The sequence below is a fragment of the Silurus meridionalis genome, chromosome 24 (genome assembly GCF_014805685.1).
Source record: "Silurus meridionalis isolate SWU-2019-XX chromosome 24, ASM1480568v1, whole genome shotgun sequence".
Classification (NCBI taxonomy): Eukaryota; Metazoa; Chordata; class Actinopteri; order Siluriformes; family Siluridae; genus Silurus; species Silurus meridionalis.
This window is the reverse complement of record NC_060907.1, coordinates 9,768,492-9,788,800: the sequence shown is the minus strand read 5'-3', so window position 1 is coordinate 9,788,800 and position 20,309 is coordinate 9,768,492. Positions and strand designations below refer to the sequence as shown.

The window sequence follows — 20,309 nt, the reverse complement described above, 5'->3', positions numbered from 1 at the left end:
CATCTGGGGCCTTTTATTTCTAACTGGGGGCTTTTTTAGTGCAAAAAAGGACAAAAAAAACTGTTACACAATCAGGACGTGAGTGCTCGAATTCTTCAGACAGTGACGAGTGTGTGTGAGGGGTGTGTGCATTGTGTAATCGTCCACAATGCTGGTGGCTTTGCAAATGCAATGTGTTGTGTAAATGTCCATAATATAGGGCAGAGATACCCCAATTATCTTCTCATCTATCCTTTGTAGGGTCTTGTAATCCAAAACGGTGCAATTCACAAACCAGGCTGTGATGCAGCTGCTTATATATCTGCTATTGTACCTGCTATTCAGTTTGGTAGTGTTGTTCGATTAATGTCACTTTGTGCAACGTTCAGAAGCCATTTTTAAAATGTTTATGTTTGAAAATAAAAATACAGTTTTCAGATCTATCTAGATTAATGTGCATATAGCCTAAGATGCCCGAACTTCTTCTGCTGTTCACAAAACAAGCTCCATGCAGACATCATTCGCAAATGTTTGGGTGTCCTACAGAGAGCCTTGACCTAAACCTTACTGAACACCTTTGGGATGAACTGGAACACCAACGGCACCTCAGAACTCCTCCACCTGACTTCACCAAAGCTCTTGCATCTGAATGATCACAAATCACCACAGCTACTTTTCATCTACTGAAAAGTCTTCTCTGAGGAGAAAAGGTTATCGCTATCAATGAGTGGCCTCAACACAACAAAAATAAAGTGCAAAAATAAAACAGTAAGTAAAAGCAGTACCTTCTGCTTTTTGCCTGAGTGAGAACCGTGGCATTGTTTCTTGGCTGTCAGTTCATTATGTTTGGGGTTAGAGTCTGTGCTGGGTCAACTCTCAGGATAGAGTTAAGGTAAAACGATTAATGTGTGGGCTTTTGTTCATCTTTACAACAGAGAAAAGTTGCTCACACAGCCGAAGTGATGCGACATCAGTTCAGGGAGGAATTGTAGAAACTGTAAAGAGTCACAGAGTCAAAATTTTCCAGTTATAATAGATATATAATAATACCTCACAGCATGGAAAATGGATCCCTTAGATGGAAGTGGCCCAGGGGCCTTGGGTTTGACATGTCTGAAGTAAAGCATCAGATAGTGCAAGACAGTACATCCTTTGATTGCAGGAAATAATTTATTGATTAAAGAATAAACAGTGATTAGAAAAGTTATTTCAATCACAAAGGTGCCACATTTATTAACATAAATCCATTCATGAACAAAAAACACATACAGTAAATTTCTCTCATTAAGAAAAAATAAAACTTCAAGTCAGGAATGTGATGTGAAAAAAGAAGTGAAAGCTTATAGTAATCCAAGTATTAATAAGATACACCGATCAGGCATAACATTATGACCACCTGCCTTATATTGTGTTGGGTTTTTTGCTGCCAAAATAAGCCTCTGCCGTACATGACCCTGCCGCTGGTTCACCACTGGTTTTTCCTTGGACCACTTTTGATAGATACTTACCACTGCAGACCAGGAACATCTCACAGGAGTTGCCGTTTTGGAGATGCTTTGACCCAGTCATCTAACCGTCACAATTTGGATCTTGTTAAACTCACTTAAATCCTTACACTTGTCCATTGTTCCTGCTTCTAACACGTCAACATCGAGGGCAAAATGGTCACTTACTGCCTAATACACCCCACCCACTAACAGGTGCCATGATGACGAGATAATCAGTGTTATTCACTTCACCAGTCATAATGTTATAATGTCATGATATCATGCCTGATCGGTGTATAGCGGCATAATGCTTCAAGTGACCAAGTGTTGAAAAAAAATAATCCCCACCCCAAAAAAAAAAAAAAAAAAAAAACACCAGGAGAACACAGAAAAACTGTGGAAAAAAAAACACATGATCTTTACTTAGACTTGTAAAGAATGTAAAACTCTATGTAATATATTCAATCCAAACACTTACAGTACAATTACAGCAGAAATGAATCATTATGAAAATACTCAGTGTGAATTATACAGTGACTACATTTTCTTATCATATCAAATGCATATATAATGAACGAGTTGAGCTTGAACAGAGATATCGGTTCTGGAACGGCATTACCTTTTGTAGGGGCAAAGTGTTTATCAAAGTATTTATTTTGAAACTATGTATTTTTTCTATTGAGGATTTCAAACCCACCTAGTTTCCTCCATCAATGATGAAGATCATTCCATCCTGCACTAAATAAAGGTATGGAAAATTCAACACTGTAATAATGGTGTAGTAATGTGGCATGTGATCTGTTGTTAAACCTGTGCTATCACATCACTTCCTCAGTCACACTGCTGAACTTTCTCCCTGACCTTCAGTGGAATGCTCAGCCTTATTGGAAATTTGGTATCAGTTAGGAGAAAAGGGTGATTTTTTTTCCCTCAGAATGCTTAGAAACCACTGCTGTCTTATCTGCCATCCAGAGTCTTGTCACGAGCAATGACCGCTGCATCGAACTTGATCATCAGTGTGGTTCCTTTATGCCAGTGCACAGTAACTTTGGCTGGGAATCCACTGTGGGTCAGAATGGCCTCCACGATGCCGCCGGTGAAGGCCGCGCAGTTCAGCGTGCTGTTCTCTTTCGGCACCGATATGTAGGCATTAATCACTGGATCTTTCTCGATGATGTAGTAGGTCTTGTCATCATCGTTGGCCTGCTCTAGTTTATCTGCTTCCTTCCCAAACAGGGCCTTCCACACATTTACCTTAATGGAGGGCAGAAAGTGTCAAAGAGAAAGACAAAGTCAAATATGAGTCCATTGCCTTGTTTTCATTATCTCATAATGCCTTTGTCATTCATTATCTTCATTAGTCTGCTACGGTTTTTGAAGGTCAAAGTCCAGAACAAGTTGATGATTTTCCTGCAAAAACTTTTCTAGCAATAGGAAATGAGTTATAGAACACACCAGAGCATGCTGTTATAGCAAAATAATCATGATGGACTTGTGTGATTTAGCATTTATTCCTCTTTTACCACAGCAATTATTTCAGTCACTTAAAGTATACATTATTTTCACCTCATTCTTTTGTGGTAGTGAAGTGAAGTCTGCTGTTTCCACAGAATTATGTGACTGCATTTATTGAGTAGGATACTAATATCTTCAAATAACACATTATAGACTGTAGTCACGCTTAAACCCAGACAGTAGGGTTGCACAAGCTAGTGCACTCTTAGTGCCGGTTCCAAGCCCCGGATAAATGGGGAGGGTTAGCCAACAGGGTACCGGTGGAAATTGGGCTACTGCTGGCCAAAGGAGGAGAAGGAGAGGAGGAAGACATCTACAGAACTTTAGAAGGGTGGAGGTTAGAGTTGGCACTTTAAATGTTGGCACTATAAATGGTTAAGGGAGAGAGATAGCTGATATGATGGAGAGGAGAAAGGTAGATATGTTGTGTATTCAGGAGACCAAGTGGAAAGGGAGTAAGGCCAGGAACATTGGATGTGGGTTTAAACTGTTCTTTGTGGTGTGGATGGAAAGAGAAATGGTGTAGGGGTGATTCTGAAGGAAGAGTACAGTAAAAGTGTATTGGAGGTAAAGAGAGTTTCTGATAGGGTGATGAACATGAAGCTGGAAGTTTGAAGAGGTGATGATAAATGTCATCAGTGCTTATGCTCCACAAGTGGGTTGTGAGATGGAGGAGAAGAAAAAACTCTGGATTGAGTTAGATGAAGTGGTAGAAGGGGTACCTAGGAATGCAAGATTGCTGATTGGGGCAGATTTAAATAGGCATGTAGGTGAAGGGAACAGAGGTGATGAGGAGGTTATGGGTAGGTATGGCCTTAAGGAGAGGAATGTGGAAGGGCAGATGGTGGTAGATTTTGCTAAAAAGGATGGAAATGGCAGTGGTGAACACTTATTTTAAGAAGAAGGAGGAGCATAGGGTGACGTATAAGAGTGGAGGAAGGTGTACGCAGGTGGACTTTGTTCTATGTAGGAGATGCAACCTGAAGGAGATTGGAAACTGTAAGGTGTTGGGTGGGGACAGTGTAGCTAGACAGCATCGGATAGTGGTCTGTAGAATGATTTTGGAGGTAAAGTAGAGGAGGAGAGTGAGAACTGTAAGAAGAGTGAGACGGTGGAAACTGAAGGAGGAAGACTGTAGTGTGAGATTCAGGGAAGAGGTCAGACAGGGGCTCAGTGGTGGTGAAGAGGTGCTGGATGATTTGGTTACTTGGTGTGACATCTGGAAATAGAAAGTAAGACAAAAAGATGTGGTGGTGGAATGAGGAAGTGCAGAACAGCATAAGGAGAAAGAGGTTGGAAAAACAGAATTGGGATCAACAGAGTGATGTGAAAAGTAGGCAGGAGTACAAGGAGATGAGGCAGCAGGTGACGAGGGATGTGGCAAAAGCCAAGGAAAAGGCATATGAGGAGCTGTTTAAGAAGTTGGACACTAAGGAGGGAGCAAAGGATTTGTACCGATTGGCCAGGCAGAGAGACCGAGCTGGTCACACCATTAAGATATGAGAAAGAGTAGTGGAAAAATAGTGAAAGCCAGGCTGATGGTGACCATCTGTGAGCAACATTATGGTTTCATGCTGAGAAAGAGCACCACGGACGCATTATTATGCTTTGAGAATGTTGATGGAGAAGTGTAGAGAAGGTCAGAAGGAGTTGCATTTTGTGTTTGTGGATTTAGAGAAAGCGTATGACAGGGTGCTGAGAGAGGAGTTGTGGTATTGTATGAGGAAGTCAGGTGTGTCAGAGAAGTATGTGAGGGTGGTGCAGGACATGTGTGAGGACAGTGTGACAGCAGTGAAGTGTGCAGTAGGAACGACAGACTGGTTCAAGGTGGAAGTTGGACTGCATCAAGGATCGTCTCTGAGCCCTTTCCTGTTTGCAGTGGTGATGGACAGGTTGACAAACAAGGTCAAACAGGAGTCTCCGTGGACTATGATGTTTGCGGATGATATTGTGATTTGTGGTGAGAGTAGTGAGCAGGTTGAGAAGAGCCTGGAGAGGTGGAGGTACGTGCTGAAAAGAAGGGGAATGAAAGTCAGTAGGAGTAAGACAGAGTACGTGTGTGTATGAGATGGAGAGCAGTGGAGTGGTGCAGTTGCAGGGAGAAGAGGTGGAGAAGGTGGAGGAGTTCAGGTACCTGAGGTCAACAGTGCAAAGTAATGGAGAGTGTGTTAGGAAAGTGTAGAAAAGAGTGCAGGCAGGGTGGAGTGGGTGGAGAAGAGTGACAGGAGTGATTTGTGATAGAAGAGTATCTGTGAGATTGAAAGGGAAAGTTTATAGGACTGTGATGAGACCTGTGATGTTGTATGGTTCAGAGACAGTGGCATTGAGTAAAAGACAGAAGGTGGAGCTGGAGGTAGCAGAGCTAAAGATGTTGAGGTTTTCATTAGTAGTGATGAGGATGGACAGGATTAGAAATGAGTTTATTAGAGGGACAGCGCATGTAGGACGAAGGAGAGGAAGGCGAGATTGAGATGGTTTGGACACATGTGCAGAGGAGGGACATGGGGTATATCGATAGGAGAATGCTGAGGATGGAGCCACCAGGAAGGAGGAAAAGAGGAAGGCCAAGGAGGACGTTTATGGATGTGGTGAGGGAAGACATTCAGGTAGTTGGTTTGAAAAAGGCAGATGTAGACTACAGGGGGGTATGGAGACGGATGATCCGCTGTGGGGACCCCTAATGGGAGAAGCCAAAAGAAGAAGAAGAAATAGAAGACTGTAGTCACGCTGCACATATTTTGTATAGAAGAGCTGCCTAAAGCATGTTTTGTGCTGATATGGAATAAAAGCAGCTCATGTGATGTGGAAACTACAATAAAAACAACGTGTTGTAACTGAAGTCTTCACTGAAGCAGAAAGGCAGAAAAAGGCAACAGCCCAGTGATCGTCTGATTTCCCTTTCAGAACCTGGTGTGTTGTGATAACCCATATCTATAAAAAAATACTCTATTTTCACTCAGAACCAAGGCCAATTTCCCAATTTGTGCTTTAATCTGCAGGCTGGTAAAAAAAATTCTTTCTGAAAATAAAACTTTGCAATTAAGAAATGTAAAAATAATTCAATTAAAAAATATCCAAACAAAGCATTTCTGAAGCTGCTTTCTAAATGCAAATCAACAGCAAACTATGAAGTCTTTTTGATAAAAACAATTGTGCCCATGTTGAATATTTTACATACTGTATGGAGCAAAAAGTATGTGGACACCTGCTTTTTACTTCCATATGTGCATTTTGAACATCCTTTTCCAGATTTATTCCCCCTTTGATTTTATAATAAATTCTTCTGGGAAGGATTTCCACTAGATTTTGATCCTGGTGTTGGATTAGGAGGTCTATGATGCTGTTGGTGTTCATCTCAAAGACATTCCCAAATTGGTTCTGGGCAGGGCACTTCCACTCTAACCTTGGCAAGCCCTGTTATAGTGCAGCTCACATTCTGTACATTTACTGAAGGGAGATTGCAATGCTGCAGCATATAAGAACATATACAGTTGTGTGCTTCTAACTTCAAGAAAGCTCACATATGGCAACGACGGGTACATGTCCACATACTTTTGGCCTTAGATATAATCATTTAACTGATTATCAGGACACAATTTTTCAAGACTGGGAATAAAACTCACAATGAAAAAAAAAAAGAATGAAAACACACCTTGATAAACAGCAGGATGTTCAGGACTTTGGTCTCCCTCTTGCCGTTTTTCTCCCTCATCACGAGGACGTCCAGCAGGCTCGCTCCTACACCATGGCCCATGCTGGCTAGTCGTCCCTGCAGCTCGGCCACGGAGTACACACGACTCTGGCAGTACTGCACCATCTCCGAGAAGAGTAGCGCAAACGCACTCACGCTCACCTCTGTCTTTACTCGGGCTAGGGGCATCTCCAAGATGGCGGATTTCCCTTTAGTAAAGCGATTCTCCATTTCTAAAAAAGAATAACCAGGTAAATGTTGGAACTAGAGCTTTGTATAAAATCATACCCACCAAACTACATGGGAAAATACTTATATACATTCCTCATTTTGATCATCTGCCCAACCATGATGAGAGAAAATACAGTGCAGAAAATATATTATATTATATATGTAATTTATATAATACATGTCAAAAAATATTGTGTGATTATTGATAACATAAACAATGATAGAACAATAATAAGTGGACATTCAGTGTCACTCAGATGAGGACAGGTTCTTATTGTAGTCTGGTTCCTTCCAAGGTTTCTTCGTTTTTCCTTCCCACTCTCAACACTGGTTTACTTATTAGAAATAAACTCAGAGACATAAATCAATTAAAAATGTATATTTATAATCCTTTTTTTCTGTAAAACTGTTTTGGAACAATGTTTATTGTTAAAGTAATGCAAAAGTAATCGTATTAAATTATATTTAAACAACATTGCTTGAATGCTCGGCCAAGACGTGGTCAAAAGATGTGCCTGAATTATTATTTGTAACCAATTTCTTTACAAATTTGCCTCATGAAAGTGCTGTGACTGGACTTCTGACTGGAATGAAGATTACGGCCACATGCAACATCAAGATTAGTCAATACACACTGAGTGGGTGTATTACGTTACTATCTTGTAGCTCCACTCAAGTCATATCTGTCCCGTGTGTATGAAATTAGTGACTGTGTTGTGTTTATGTACCATGTAGTTTTACAGGCCACTTTATTACACGGAAGTTCCTTGTCAGCGCAATTATACAGGAACTGTAGCTTATCTTAAGTTGATCGTTTTCTAGTCCAGTGGTTCTCAAATAGTGGATCATAAAACACTGGATAAGCATGAGGATCGTTTTTTTTAGTGCAGGAAATCACCATCTTTTACGGCACTATTCATTTTGTACGATGTACTGAAAGCGTTATAAACAGCAACGGGACCAATCTGTCCGTTCAGTATTGATATACTAATAGTTTGATACTATGTGTGTGATTAGATTGATCATGTTTAGCAGTGGTGGACTGTAATGAAGTAAATCTAATTCGTTACTGTACTTAAGTAGCTTTTTCACGTATCTGTGCTTTACTGAAGTATTTCTATTTGGGGAGACTTTTACTTTACTTTCAGTTCACTACATTTCAAAGTATGTTACTCAAATACATTTTTGGGAAATCAGTCGTTCCTTTTTATTTATGAGCGGATAAAAGCGTAACCGCTCAAACACGTAGCAAGACACCGATCAGTGTAGAGTGTGTTGTTTTAAACTCGTTTTGATTGGCGCTTGGTGGTGTCTTTTTATCACCAACATACAGTTCAGCATCAATCCAACACCAAGCAGAACATTTAGAGAGGAATAAATGATGGAAGAAACTCCTGACTCGAACTCGCCACAACACCAGTAGCCTTATTTACATGTTTTTTAGCTGAAATAGGTTAATACATGATAATTTGTATAGATATCAATCAGTGTTTGACTCATTATTATCATTATATTAATATATTGTTGTCCTGAGAGGAACAGAGTCTTTTCACATAAACTGTGTTGATTAAGTAAAGAGTCTTGTGATAAAAATGATAATAGGAACATTATAGCCGTAATAAATCATAGTACTTTGGATACTTAAGTTCATTTGAAGGCAAATCCTTTTGTACTTTTACTCAAATGGAAGTTTAAAGGGACACTTTTACTGGAGTGATATTTTCACTTTTACTCAATGGATTGTGTACTTCATCCACCACTGATGTTTGGTCACTAATATGAAATATATATATATATATATATATATATATATATATATATATATATATATATATATATATATACAGTACAGACCAAATGTTTGGACACACCTTCTCATTCATAGATTTTTCTTTATTTTCATGACTATGAAAATTGTAGAGTCGCACTGAAGGCATCAAGGGCTATTTGACCAAGAAGGAGAGTGATGGGGTGCTGCGCCAGATGACCTGGCCTACACAGTCACCGGACCTGAACCCAATCGAGATGGTTTAGGGGTGAGCTGGACCGCAGAGTAAAGGCAAAAGGGCCAACAAGTGTCAAGCATCTCTTGGGGAACTCCTTCAAGACTGTTGGAAGACCATTTCAGGTGACTACCTCTTGAAGCTCATCAAGAGAATGCCAAGAGTGTGCAAAGTAATCAAAGTAAAAGGTGGCTACTTTGAAGAACCTAGAATGACATTTTTCAGTTGTTTCACACTTTTTTGTTATGTATATAATTCCATATATAATTCCACATGTGTTAATTCATAGTTTTGATGCCTTCAGTGTGAATCTACAATTTTCATAGTCATGAAAATAAAGAAAACTCTTTGAATGAGGTGTGTCCAAACTTTTGGTCTGTACTGTATATATATATATATATAGAGAGAGAGAGAGAGAGAGAGAGAGAGAGAGAGAGATATTCACTGTACACGATACTAATACTATACAGTTTGACACTGGGGGAGCAGTATGACGTAATTAAACCGTCAAAGCGGAAGTCATGTTACAGGAAGTGAGGGATTGATATTGTTGCTGCCTAAACATCCGTCAATATTCATTTTTTTTTTTTTTTTTTTTACATACGCCATGTTTTATATAAACCATTCTCTCTCTATAAGCTTTACTGCTGATCGATTATCTTCCATGGCTACTCATGGATAATCACCATTCTGGGACATGTCCCAGTTCAACATCTAGTCTATAAACTAGGAAAGAGGAGGCGTAACATGGTCCTCCACACCAGGACATGTTCTCCACACCGGAGAATGTCCTCCACACCAGGACATGTTCTCCACACCGGAGAATGTCCTGCACACCGGGACATGCGTGGAGTGTGGAGGATATGTCCTCCACACCGGGACATGTTCCTTCACACTGAGACATGTCCTTCACACCGGGACATGTCCTTCACACCTGATCACAAAGGGTTACATTGCTTACCTGCTGATGTAGCTCCTAACTCAGTGAAGCCAGAATTTCAACCCTCCGAAACTCAAACAGCAAGACATTTCAAAATAAAAGCCAGCAAATTAAATATTAAATTCTTTTTTTTTTTTTTTTTTTTTTTTTAGAAAATGGGTCGTTTACTCAGAGCCAAAGATGTAAATACATTATATAACAGTGTATTAACAACGCTTGTTCTGCAATTCCGACTTGATGGAGTTTAGTAGAGAATTCAAATATACTACTTAGTAAAGTAGTATGTACTATTTAGCAGGGTTTATTATAAGTCAAGTCAAGTCAAGTTTATTTATATAGCGCTTTTCACAACAGACATTGTCTCAAAGCAGCTTTACAGAAATCAATGTGCTTTATCAAAGCACAGAAATTAGTGCTTTATAAGTAATAAGTAAAAAGTAGTAGTTTGTAGTCTATTCGAAACTTAACAGGAAGCCAATGGAGGGATGATAAGATTGGGTTTATGTGATCATATTTTCTTGACCTAGTAAGAACTCTTGCTGCCGCATTTTGAACTTACTGAAGCTTGTTTATTAATGATGCAGGACATCCACCTAGTAATGTATTACAATCGTCTATTCTGGAGGTCATGAATGCATAGATGAGCTTCTCTGCATCAGATATAGATAACATGTTTCTTAACTTAGAAATAGTTCTAAGGTGAAAGAAGGCTGTTTTTGTAACATGGTTGATATAATTTTTGAAAGACAAGTTGCTGTCTAAAATAACTCCCAGGTCTTTTACTGTTGAATTAGTGGTTACAGAACATCCGTCTAAATGCAGGTTGAGATGCTGGAGCTTCTGTATACTAGTTTTTGGGCTGATGAGCAAAATCAGAATTTAAAAGTAGAAAGTTATGGGTCATCCAATCTCTTATTTCCTTAACACACTCAGTTATCCGAGCTAATTGAGCTGTATCGCCTGGTTTAGATGAGATATATAGCTGAGTATCATCAGCATAACAATGGAAGCTAATTCCATGCCTTCTAATAATATTTCCTAAGAGAAGCATGTATATTGTGAAGAGCAGGGGTCCTATAACTGAACCTTGTGGCACACCATAATTCACTAGCATTAGCCTGGATAGCTCTCCATTTAAATCTACGAAATGGTAACGATCGGACAGGTGGGATTTAAACCAGCTTAATGCCTGTCCCTAAATGCCGATGTAATTCTATAAGCGATCTAGGAGAAGATCATGATCTATAGTGTCGAACGCAGCACTAAGATCTAGTAAAACTAACAGCGAGATGAAGCCTTGGTCTGAAGCTAAAAACAGGTCATTAGTGATTTTAACTAGGGCAGTTTCTGTGCTATGATGGGGCCTAAAACCTGACTGAACCTGACTCTTCAAAGATATTGTTTTCTTGCAAGTAGGAACATAACTGGGCAGTGACAATCTTTTATAAAATCTTAGACATAAATGGGAGATTTGAAATGGGTCTGTAATTCGATAGCGTGTTTGGATCCAGATTAGGTTTTTTAATGAGGGGCTTAATAACTGCTAGTTTGAGGGGTTTAGGGACATGACCTAAAGATAGTGAGGAATTAATAATATTCAGAAGAGGCTCACCAGCTGTATATAACACTTCCTTCAGTAATTTAGTAGGAATTGGATCTAACTGACATGTTGTTGATTTAGCTTTGATAATAACATCATACAGCTCTTCCTGTCCTGTACATGTAAAACAGTGGAGTTGTGGAGTTGAAGGTGAGAATGTGTCAGGAGATGCTGTCAGAGGTTTAACTGCCACAATTGTTTTTCTAATGTTATCTATTTTTTCAGTGAAGAAATTCATAAAGTCTTGACTACTAAACTGTGATGGAACACATTTTTCAGATCCCTGATTTGTAGTTAGTTTAGCTACTGTAGAAAAAAGGAACCTGGGATTGTTTTTGTTATTTTCTATGAGTTTTCTTAGGTGTTGAGCTCCAGCAGCTTTTATCGCCTGTCTGTAGTTAAGCATACTGTATTTATACACAATTCTAAATACCTCCAATTTAGTTTTTCTCCATTTTCTCTTCAGATTACGGGCTGTTCTCTTGAGGGCATGCGTATGACTATTATACCAAGATGCAGGTGCTTGTTCTTCCTTTTTTAACCGGATGGGGGCAGCGGTGTCTAATGTGCTAGTGAGGATAAGGTCTATGTTGTTAGACATTTCACCAAGTTTATTAGCAGTTATGGGTTTAGTGAGAAATTGAGATAAATCAGGCAGGTTATTTATAAATCTGTTCTCAGTGGTTGGAACAATAGTCCTACCAAGTCGATGACGTGGTGAAACATGGCTAATCTGCTCTACCGGTAGTGTGTACAGTATGAGATAATGATCTGTGATGTCATCACTCTGATGTCATCACTCTATATCAGTGACGTCTGCTAAGTGGGACATTATTAAGTCTAGTGTGTGGTTAAAACGGTGAGTTGGTCTGGTGACGTTTTGTTTAACCCCAAAAGAGTTTAATAAGTCAACAAATGATAATCCCAGAGCATCGTTTACATCATCTACATGAATATTAAAATCTCCTACAAGCAGCACTTTATCAAAATTAATCAAGAGGTCTGAAAGAAAACAAGCAAACTCTTGAAGAAAATCAGCGGAGGGCCCTGGGGGTCTGTACACGGTGACCAGAGCGAGTTTTATATGTATGTCTGAAATTACAATTTTAAGAACGAGCACTTCAAATTATTTAAAACTGAATCCTAATATCTGATCCTAATCCCTGTAATAAGATTATTTCTGGATCTTGTGTATTTAATTCTTGGTTTAATATTTTTTATAAATACTATATAATCATTATGTAGTATATATGTATTATTATGACTAATAAATACAGATACTACAATTTAGTCTGGTAGTACATACAATTTAGCAGTTCTAATTATTTTATTTTAGTACATATTTTTCGAGTAATTAATACAGTTTAATATATTTGTCCATATTAAAGGTATTGTTTTAATGGTATTTGAACATGGCCTTTAATTATGCAGCATATTGTCTGTAGTTTTCGATATATTATTTAAACATATTTATTATAGTTTTAAAATGATTTGTGAATACTGTAGAATAAGTATTCTATTATTGTAATTCATACTGTTTTATGACTTGTTTTATAGTTTGTTGAGTTTAGTATAAATGTTTATACTATATCTTCTTAGTATCATTTGGTTTATTTTTGGATCTTGTTCTAGTAGATTAGACCTACCCCTAGTTTCCATGTATTTATTATTTGTTTTTACTTTTAAAGTAATGAAATAAATCAGGGTGACTTTTGTGCTACAATGTCCTGGTGTTGTTATTTCTGACTTCACTTCGGCAGTCAGGCGTGAACCCGTGGTGTTACTGTGCAGGTCAGATCTCCTCATGTTCCTCACCTGCTGTATTCACTTTTACTCTAATTGTGTGTGTGTGAGGGAGGAAAAGAGGAAGGCCAAATATGAGGTTTATGGATGTGGTGAGGGAAGACATGCAGGTGGTGGTGGTAAAAGAGGCAGATGTGCAGGACAGGGTGGTTTGGAGACGGATGATCCGCTGTGGCGACCCCTAATGGGAGAAGCCGGAAGCAGAAAAAATATATATGTGTGTGTGTGTGTGTGTGTGTGTGTGTGTGTGTGTGTATGTATGTATGTATGTATGTATGTATGTCTTTTATTTTTGCACACATCTGGCCATGTGTGTTGCTGAATGTTCAGGATTAAACCTTTTAAAGTACTTTAGATAAGTCAGGGTGATTACTTCTGTGGTTCAATCTTACATTGTGTGTGTGTGTGTGTGTGTGTGTGTTATGTAGAATGCTTCAGACCCTGAAAAGTGTTAGACACTTGGCCATGGCAACGATGAAACAAACCGGTGAGAGACTATAAACATGATAAAACACTTTTTCTTCCCTTATAGTTCCTTTACATAAAACATACTCCAGTGATTAAACACAGAGAAAATACACAGATTGAACACACACACAGACACACTGTGTTGCAGTAAGAAGTGTTGACTTCGAGTTGTTTTGCAGCGACAGTGTCGGAGTTCAGGATGCCAGTGCCCTGGGGGGAGATGAGAGGCCGAGTGTGGGGTCCTGATCATGGGCGTCCTGTCCTCTGTCTGCATGGCTGGTCCGACAACAGCGGCTCCTTTAACACCCTCATCCCACTGCTCCCTGCTGGTGCTGTACCTCCATACACTACCATCAAACCACAACATTATCATGTACTGTTACTACACAGAACAGGACACTTCTGAGCTCAGGACTGTGTGATCCATACCTATGTAGTCTCATGTCTCTTTATTTATTTAGGTGTCTGTTTTGGTTTCTCTCTCTCTCGCTCTCTCTTTCTCTCTGTCTGTCTGTCTCTATTAACCCATCACTTGGATTTCTTTATCTGCATGTTTGTAGGTTTATCTGGCAGTTTGTGAGTGAGTGCCTGCCTGCCTGTCTGCCTGCCTGCCTGCCTGTCTGTCTGCCTGCCTGTCTGTCTGCCTGCCTGTCTGTCTGTCTGTCTGCCTGTCTGTCTGTCTGTCTGTCTATCTGTCTGTATCTCAAACTGTCTGTATTTTAATCTATGAAACTGACTGTGTAACTCTGTATCTTGAGTTGTCTAATTTCTGGTTCTATCGCTGTCTGTCTGTCTGTCTGTCTGTCTGTCTGTCTGTCTATCTATCTATCTATCTATCTATCTATCTATCTATCTATCTATCTATCTATCTATCTATCTATCTATCTATCTATCTTTATTTCTGTACATCTGTATATCTTGTCTCTATTAGGTGTCTTTCTGTCTCTATCTATCTATCTATCATCTATCTATCTATCTATCTATCTATCTATCTATCTATCTTTATTTCTGTACATCTGTATATCTTGTCTCTATTAGGTGTCTTTCTGTCTCTATCTATCTATCTATCTATCTATCTATCTATCTATCTATCTATCTATCTATCTATCTCTCTTGATTTCTTCAGCTCTGTACATCTGTATGTCTTGTCTCTAATAGGTGTTTTTCTGTCTCTATCTATCTATTTATCTCCATCCATCCATCCATCCATCCATCCATCCATCCATCAATGAATCCATCAATATCCAGTCACACTGCCTGTCTGTGTTATTTTTGTGTGTAATCTCTTTTTTTTTTTTTTTTTTTTTAGATTGGAGGTGTGTAGCTGTAGATTTGCCTGGTCATGGCTTCTCCTCTCACAGACCCGCAGGAGTTTTCTACACGTTTCCTGATTACATTGTGGATGTGCGACGCGTTCTTGAAGGTTTGAGTTTCTTCAATTCTTCATTAATGAATGAGATTTTGCCTTTTGTACATTTAGTTACTTCATTTTTTTTTAGCTGTTAGTTTGTGATATGACACTAGATGTACAATACATGCTGCTGGAGATTTTTGCTTTATAAAGAGTTTAATTGTTTATAATAAAAACATTGAGTCGTCTGCTGTTTCTGTGTCCAGCTCTACAGTGGAAACGCTGCTCCATAATTGGCCACAGTATGGGTGAGCTGAAGTTGTGTTATCCTCTTATTTCTGAATTACACATTTAAAACCGGTGATGGACGACAATTGCGCAATATTTATAACAAAATAGAGATTTTACTAAAAGCTGCTCACACGATGACATTCAACAAACAACAGAAAACGGTGATTATAGATAATAGGTATTGTACTTAATGATACCAATTACAATGTTAAATAAACTTTCATATCCAGTCACACACATTTTTAACAATATTAGTGTTATAAAATATCTTCATATTAACATTCTCTATCCTTCTGTATGAAGTCCATAACACAAAATATTCAGTCACAAATTGTCTACATTATCTTCAGGTAGCATTCAAACATATTTAGGTCAGAGGTTGTCATTATGTTCATGACACCACATACCACATCTTACTTTGAGATTAATGAGTAATAGGTGTTCCTCTGTAAATGGCAGATTGTTTGCTTTATGTAATCATAATCATTTATAATCGGTATACTGATCTCAGACAACTGGTTTTGTTCAATCTGCAGGTGGAAATATCGGTGGAATGGTAAGATTATTTATATTATTATATTTATCAATTTTTTAAAATTAAAATGCATGCATATACTTACAGTATCTCACAAAGATTTTCAAGGGATGATGATATAGAAATGAAACATGGATTTATTTACTATATTTACTATATTTACTGTAGTCAAAACTCTATGTCGTTTAACCATGCAACGCCACATGTCCTATTCATCATGTACATCATTGACATGACCATACAAATTTGTGTATATTTTATTAGAGCAGTTAGAATGTGGTGCTTTAAGTACAATTCTCTCATACTGACCACTGGATGTTCAACATGGCACCTCATGGCACCTCAAGATGCTCTGAGGATTTGATAATTAGAATTGTTGCTCTCCAGGGTCATACAGGGGTTTTCCAAGACGGGTTCCACTCGGAGCAGGCTTCAAAAAACAGACGCATGAGTGCTGCAGAATTGCTTTAGAGGTTGCAGAAGTGGAATGTCTATTTGTCAGTGCTCATACTGTGCGCCTCACACTGCAGCATGTCAATTTGCATGGCCGTCGTCCGAGAAGGAACCCTCTTCTGAAGCTGGCTCACGAGAAAGCCAGCAAACACTTTGCTGAAGAACAACCTGTCCAAGAGCAAGATTTACTGAAACCATGTCCTGTGGTCTGATGAGATTAAAATAAACTTGTTTCGATCAGATGGTGTTCAGCATGTGTGGCGACACCCTGCTGAGGAGTACCAGGAAAATTGTATCTTGCTTACAGTCAAGCATGGTGGTGGTAGCATTATGGTCTGAGGCTGCATGAGTGCTGCTGGTACTGGGAGGCTGCGGTTCATTGAGGGAAATATGTATTCTAACATGTACTGTGACGTTCTGAAGCAGAACATGATCCCCTTCCTTCAGTAACTGGGCCGAACAATGACAACTGCATTGCTGAAGGTGAAGGTAATGGAGCAGTCAAGCATGTCTCCAGGCTTGAACCCTATTGAGCACCTGTGGGGCATCCTCGAAGCAAAAGGTAGAGGAGCGTCATGTGTCTAACATCCAGCAGCTCTGTGACGTCGTTATGGAGGAGTGGAAGCGGATCCCAGAAACAACTTGTGCAGCTCTGATAAATTATATGCCCAGGAGGATTTAGGCAGTGCTGGATAACAATAGTGCTCACACAAAATATTGACATTTTTTACATGTTCACATAGGATGTACTCACTTTTTTGTCTGCTATTTAGACAATAATTTCTGCATGTTGAGTCATATTAAGTTTCATTTCTATAGCATTGTCCTTTGAGAAGATCTACTAAAATAGTTGCTAAAATGTGGTGTACTCACTTTTGTAAGATATTGTGTTAATAATACTAAAAATAAGTAAAAGAAAAAAAAATTTAAGTGTAACTGTTACATTCCTATTTTGAATGTTGAATGAATGAATATTATATTCTTATGCAGCATTTAGAAAATAGGATTCATCTGTGCAGAGATTTGCGGCATGTGGCATGTATATGATTAATGAACAGAGATTTTTCCCCCCAGATAAGTGCACTGTATCCAGACATGGTGGAGTCATTAGTGCTCCTGGACTCCTATGGATTTCTCCCAATAGATGCGGTACAAGCACAAAACAATTTTTTTATTTTATTTATGTCCTTTGTTTGGTTAAACACAAGAACTAAACCCAATTTTTTTTATGTTTGGTTGTTCATTCATTTTTCATTCATTTGGATGTTTCTTACAGAAAAGAATGAACAGGATCATGTGCAGAGGAATTGAGGAAATGCTGGAGTATGAAAAAAAGGTACCTGATAGAAAAGAAAGGATCTACACTTATGAAGCAGCCAAAGAGAGGTAAAGTATCGTAAAACTGTTTATTTCTTCTTTAGGTAAAATAAAAAATAATGTTCACGTCTTTCACGTGGCTCTGCTTCTTTTTCTAGACTGAAGGCAGCAAATCGGTTTCTCTCAGACAAGTCAGTAGAGATTCTTCTAGAGCGAGGAATCCAGATGGTGGATGGAGGTTAGATGTTTCTCATGTTTTGACTTCCAAAATATCAAATATTGGTAATTGGTACAAAGATGGTGCAGAGAAATTGTTTGTGGGTGAACACTGAGCATTCCAGGAACTCTGAATAAATGTATGCTACTACAAAGTACAACAAAATTCTTCTTTCTCGTAGCAGATACTTTGTGTCTAAACATAAGACTGAAACCCTGAAACATTACTATGCTTTATCTTTTATATCATCATGACTTCGGGTGTGTTAAAGCAGAGGAATTAAACATCATTATTCATGATTATTTTGACACTATTCTTGGAGGGATGGAGATAAATGGAAACTGTGGCATTTCAGCCACTCTATTGTTTACATCAGTTTTTTATCTTTATATTTGTAAAGGAGTGGTGTTCACCAGAGACATCAGAATAAACCTGGTGAGTCATTTTTTTATATTTTATGTACATTCCTCTGACCAGGATGTTTTAATCATCATGCTCATCAGCATCAGGTTGTAAATCCGAAACCACACACAAAGTGGTCATATTGGTGCAAATCTCTACTTTTGAGATTGTGTACAGTATTTATTGTTATACAAATGAAATGAAACTGCAGATAGGAGACGAGAGAGAGGATTTGTTCGGATGTTTAACAATGTTTGGTTTATTTCAGACTAACATTGTGCGGACTACGCTGGAGCAGTCTTTACATTTGCAGTCACAGATAAATGCTAAAGTGCTAGTGCTGTGGTGAGTCACGAAGCCTAACCCTATAATGACTTCACAGAGGCTAGAGAATGTTGCAGTGTCATTCGTGTACTTTTAGAAATCTGTCCAGCAGCTTGAGTGTGCAGAAACTCAGGCGTTAGTGGTTGCGTAAATGGGAGATAATATCACAGCAGAATCAAAATTCTAGAGGATGGAGCTGAACCTGATTTATCTACTCCCGTTAGCCTGAGCTAACTCATATAACCCTCTGAGATACTATACAACACAGAAAAACATATATCCATCCCGCTGGACTTGTGGTCCTGCTGCAGAAATAGGGCTTTCGAGGAATTTAAAGTATAAAGAACTGTAACAGTTACACCGGAAACAAATCTTTTAATATTATTCAACAACAATCTCTAGAATTTAATATACTGGATATTTTGTACATTAAGTATTCACCTAGTTGACTAATACACTCACTAACTTTTAAACATTTTATATTTACATTAAGGAATTTGGCAGACGCCCTTACATTCCAGACCGACTTACATTTATCTCATTTATACAACTAAGCAGCTCTGAGGTTAAGGGCCTTGCTTAAGGGCCCAAGGGTGGCAGATTTTTATTACGGCTATACAACTTGAAATCCTAAACCACTAACAGATTGGAGTAACATAAGCATTAAATATCTAATCAGTAGGTCTACATCATTATATATGATGCATATGTTCGATGCCTGGATGCATTTCAGGGCAAACCATGGACTGCAGAAGACTTTTCCACAAGCTGAGGATTTAGCAGGTCCCTTACTAAAGGGCTGGTCAGGACGAAATGTAAGTGTATTTTTCATTTCACTAATTAATGACACTCTTATACACTAATCAATTACCCTCCATGAGCACCATCTCTTTTTCTCTCTCTTTCTCCTTCAGACCTCCTTCGAGACAGTGGAAGGAGATCATCATGTGCATTTAAACAACCCTGAGATTGTGGCACCCATCATCACTGACTTCTTGCTCTCTGAGACGTCTCAACACTCCGGCAAAGCATCTGGCATTAATCAGGCTCCTAAATTATAAAATCCGTCTGCCACACGTGTGGGTTGTATGGACTTTTATATAATTAGAGCTGCATATATTCACTTTAGGAAGGTTTTAATACAAATAACAGACCTCATTTAAGAGATGAGAGTGAGGGTAGAGTTGGGACAGGGAAGAAACTGGCAGTTGGTGCAAATGTATAAATTAGTTTATAAATGTTTGAAGGTATAATCAGTCATTTTTGGCTCATCTTTATTAAAACAACATTTGTGAAACCCATAATCCAAACAGAAAGAGGTAGAGACACCTGACTGACTTTCTGACTGGTGGGAAGTTTTGATCATTTTAAAAATATTTTTACTATATATTTCTAAAAACTGAAATATGCTTCCCTTCAACCTAAACAGTATTGGAGCTACGTCGTGTTGTAGCACTTGTTACCTTCAAAAGTAAAAAAGGATAAAACTGCATTTAAAGATTTTATTGATGATTCCTTTGAATGTGGTGCAGGAGCATCACAGATTTTTATACAGCTGGTATCTGATTGCAAACTGAACAGATTAGCCTTATGTCTATATCACTAAAGCACATAGCTACACATATTTTACTATTAATTTACTTTCTCTGTTAGTCCCAATTAAGATAGTGTGTCTTTTGTGCTAACACTTTTAGAACAAAAT

The 20,309-nt window shown here is 38.5% G+C and overlaps 2 protein-coding genes across 3 annotated transcripts in view; one reads left to right on the top strand and one right to left on the bottom strand.

The window, feature by feature from the left end:
* Positions 1-1,183: 1,183 nt before the first annotated feature.
* Positions 1,184-9,947, bottom strand: trappc5 (trafficking protein particle complex subunit 5). The gene is made up of 3 exons (XM_046837038.1): positions 9,868-9,947; positions 6,634-6,905; positions 1,184-2,720 (listed from the first exon to the last, which is right to left on the bottom strand). Exons 2-3 carry the CDS (start codon positions 6,901-6,903, stop codon positions 2,424-2,426), a joined length of 567 nt encoding a protein of 188 aa, XP_046692994.1. The 5' UTR covers positions 6,904-6,905; positions 9,868-9,947; the 3' UTR covers positions 1,184-2,423.
* Positions 9,948-12,511: 2,564 nt separating this feature from the next.
* serhl (serine hydrolase like) overlaps positions 12,512-20,309 on the top strand; it is a 7,826-nt gene continuing 28 nt past the window's right edge. Inside the window, exons 1-13 of one of the 2 annotated variants that reach the window (XM_046838267.1) lie at positions 12,512-12,532; positions 13,678-13,736; positions 13,897-14,046; positions 15,027-15,140; positions 15,335-15,376; positions 15,896-15,915; positions 17,422-17,496; positions 17,624-17,733; positions 17,823-17,902; positions 18,282-18,316; positions 18,552-18,628; positions 19,341-19,422; positions 19,522-20,309. The exon at positions 19,522-20,309 is cut by the window's right edge and continues 28 nt beyond it. In XM_046838267.1, the coding sequence (XP_046694223.1) occupies positions 13,679-13,736; positions 13,897-14,046; positions 15,027-15,140; positions 15,335-15,376; positions 15,896-15,915; positions 17,422-17,496; positions 17,624-17,733; positions 17,823-17,902; positions 18,282-18,316; positions 18,552-18,628; positions 19,341-19,422; positions 19,522-19,668 (990 nt within the window). In that variant the 5' untranslated portion in view covers positions 12,512-12,532; position 13,678 and the 3' untranslated portion in view covers positions 19,669-20,309. Of the gene's footprint in view, positions 12,533-13,187; positions 13,238-13,677; positions 13,737-13,896; positions 14,047-15,026; positions 15,141-15,334; positions 15,377-15,895; positions 15,916-17,421; positions 17,497-17,623; positions 17,734-17,822; positions 17,903-18,281; positions 18,317-18,551; positions 18,629-19,340; positions 19,423-19,521 lie in introns of those variants that run through there. The other variant, XM_046838268.1, reaches the window with a different exon arrangement.

What these genes read in the sequence shown, in the direction of transcription:
- trappc5 (XM_046837038.1), bottom strand. Translation starts at nt 6,903, where the DNA reads ATGGAGAATCGCTTTACTAAAGGGAAATCCGCCATCTTGGAGATGCCC. An exon ending in ACATCCTGCTGTTTATCAAG is followed by an intron (nt 2,721 to 6,633) that starts GTGTGTTTTCAT and finishes CCCTCCATTAAG; the next exon opens with GTAAATGTGTGGAAGGCCCT.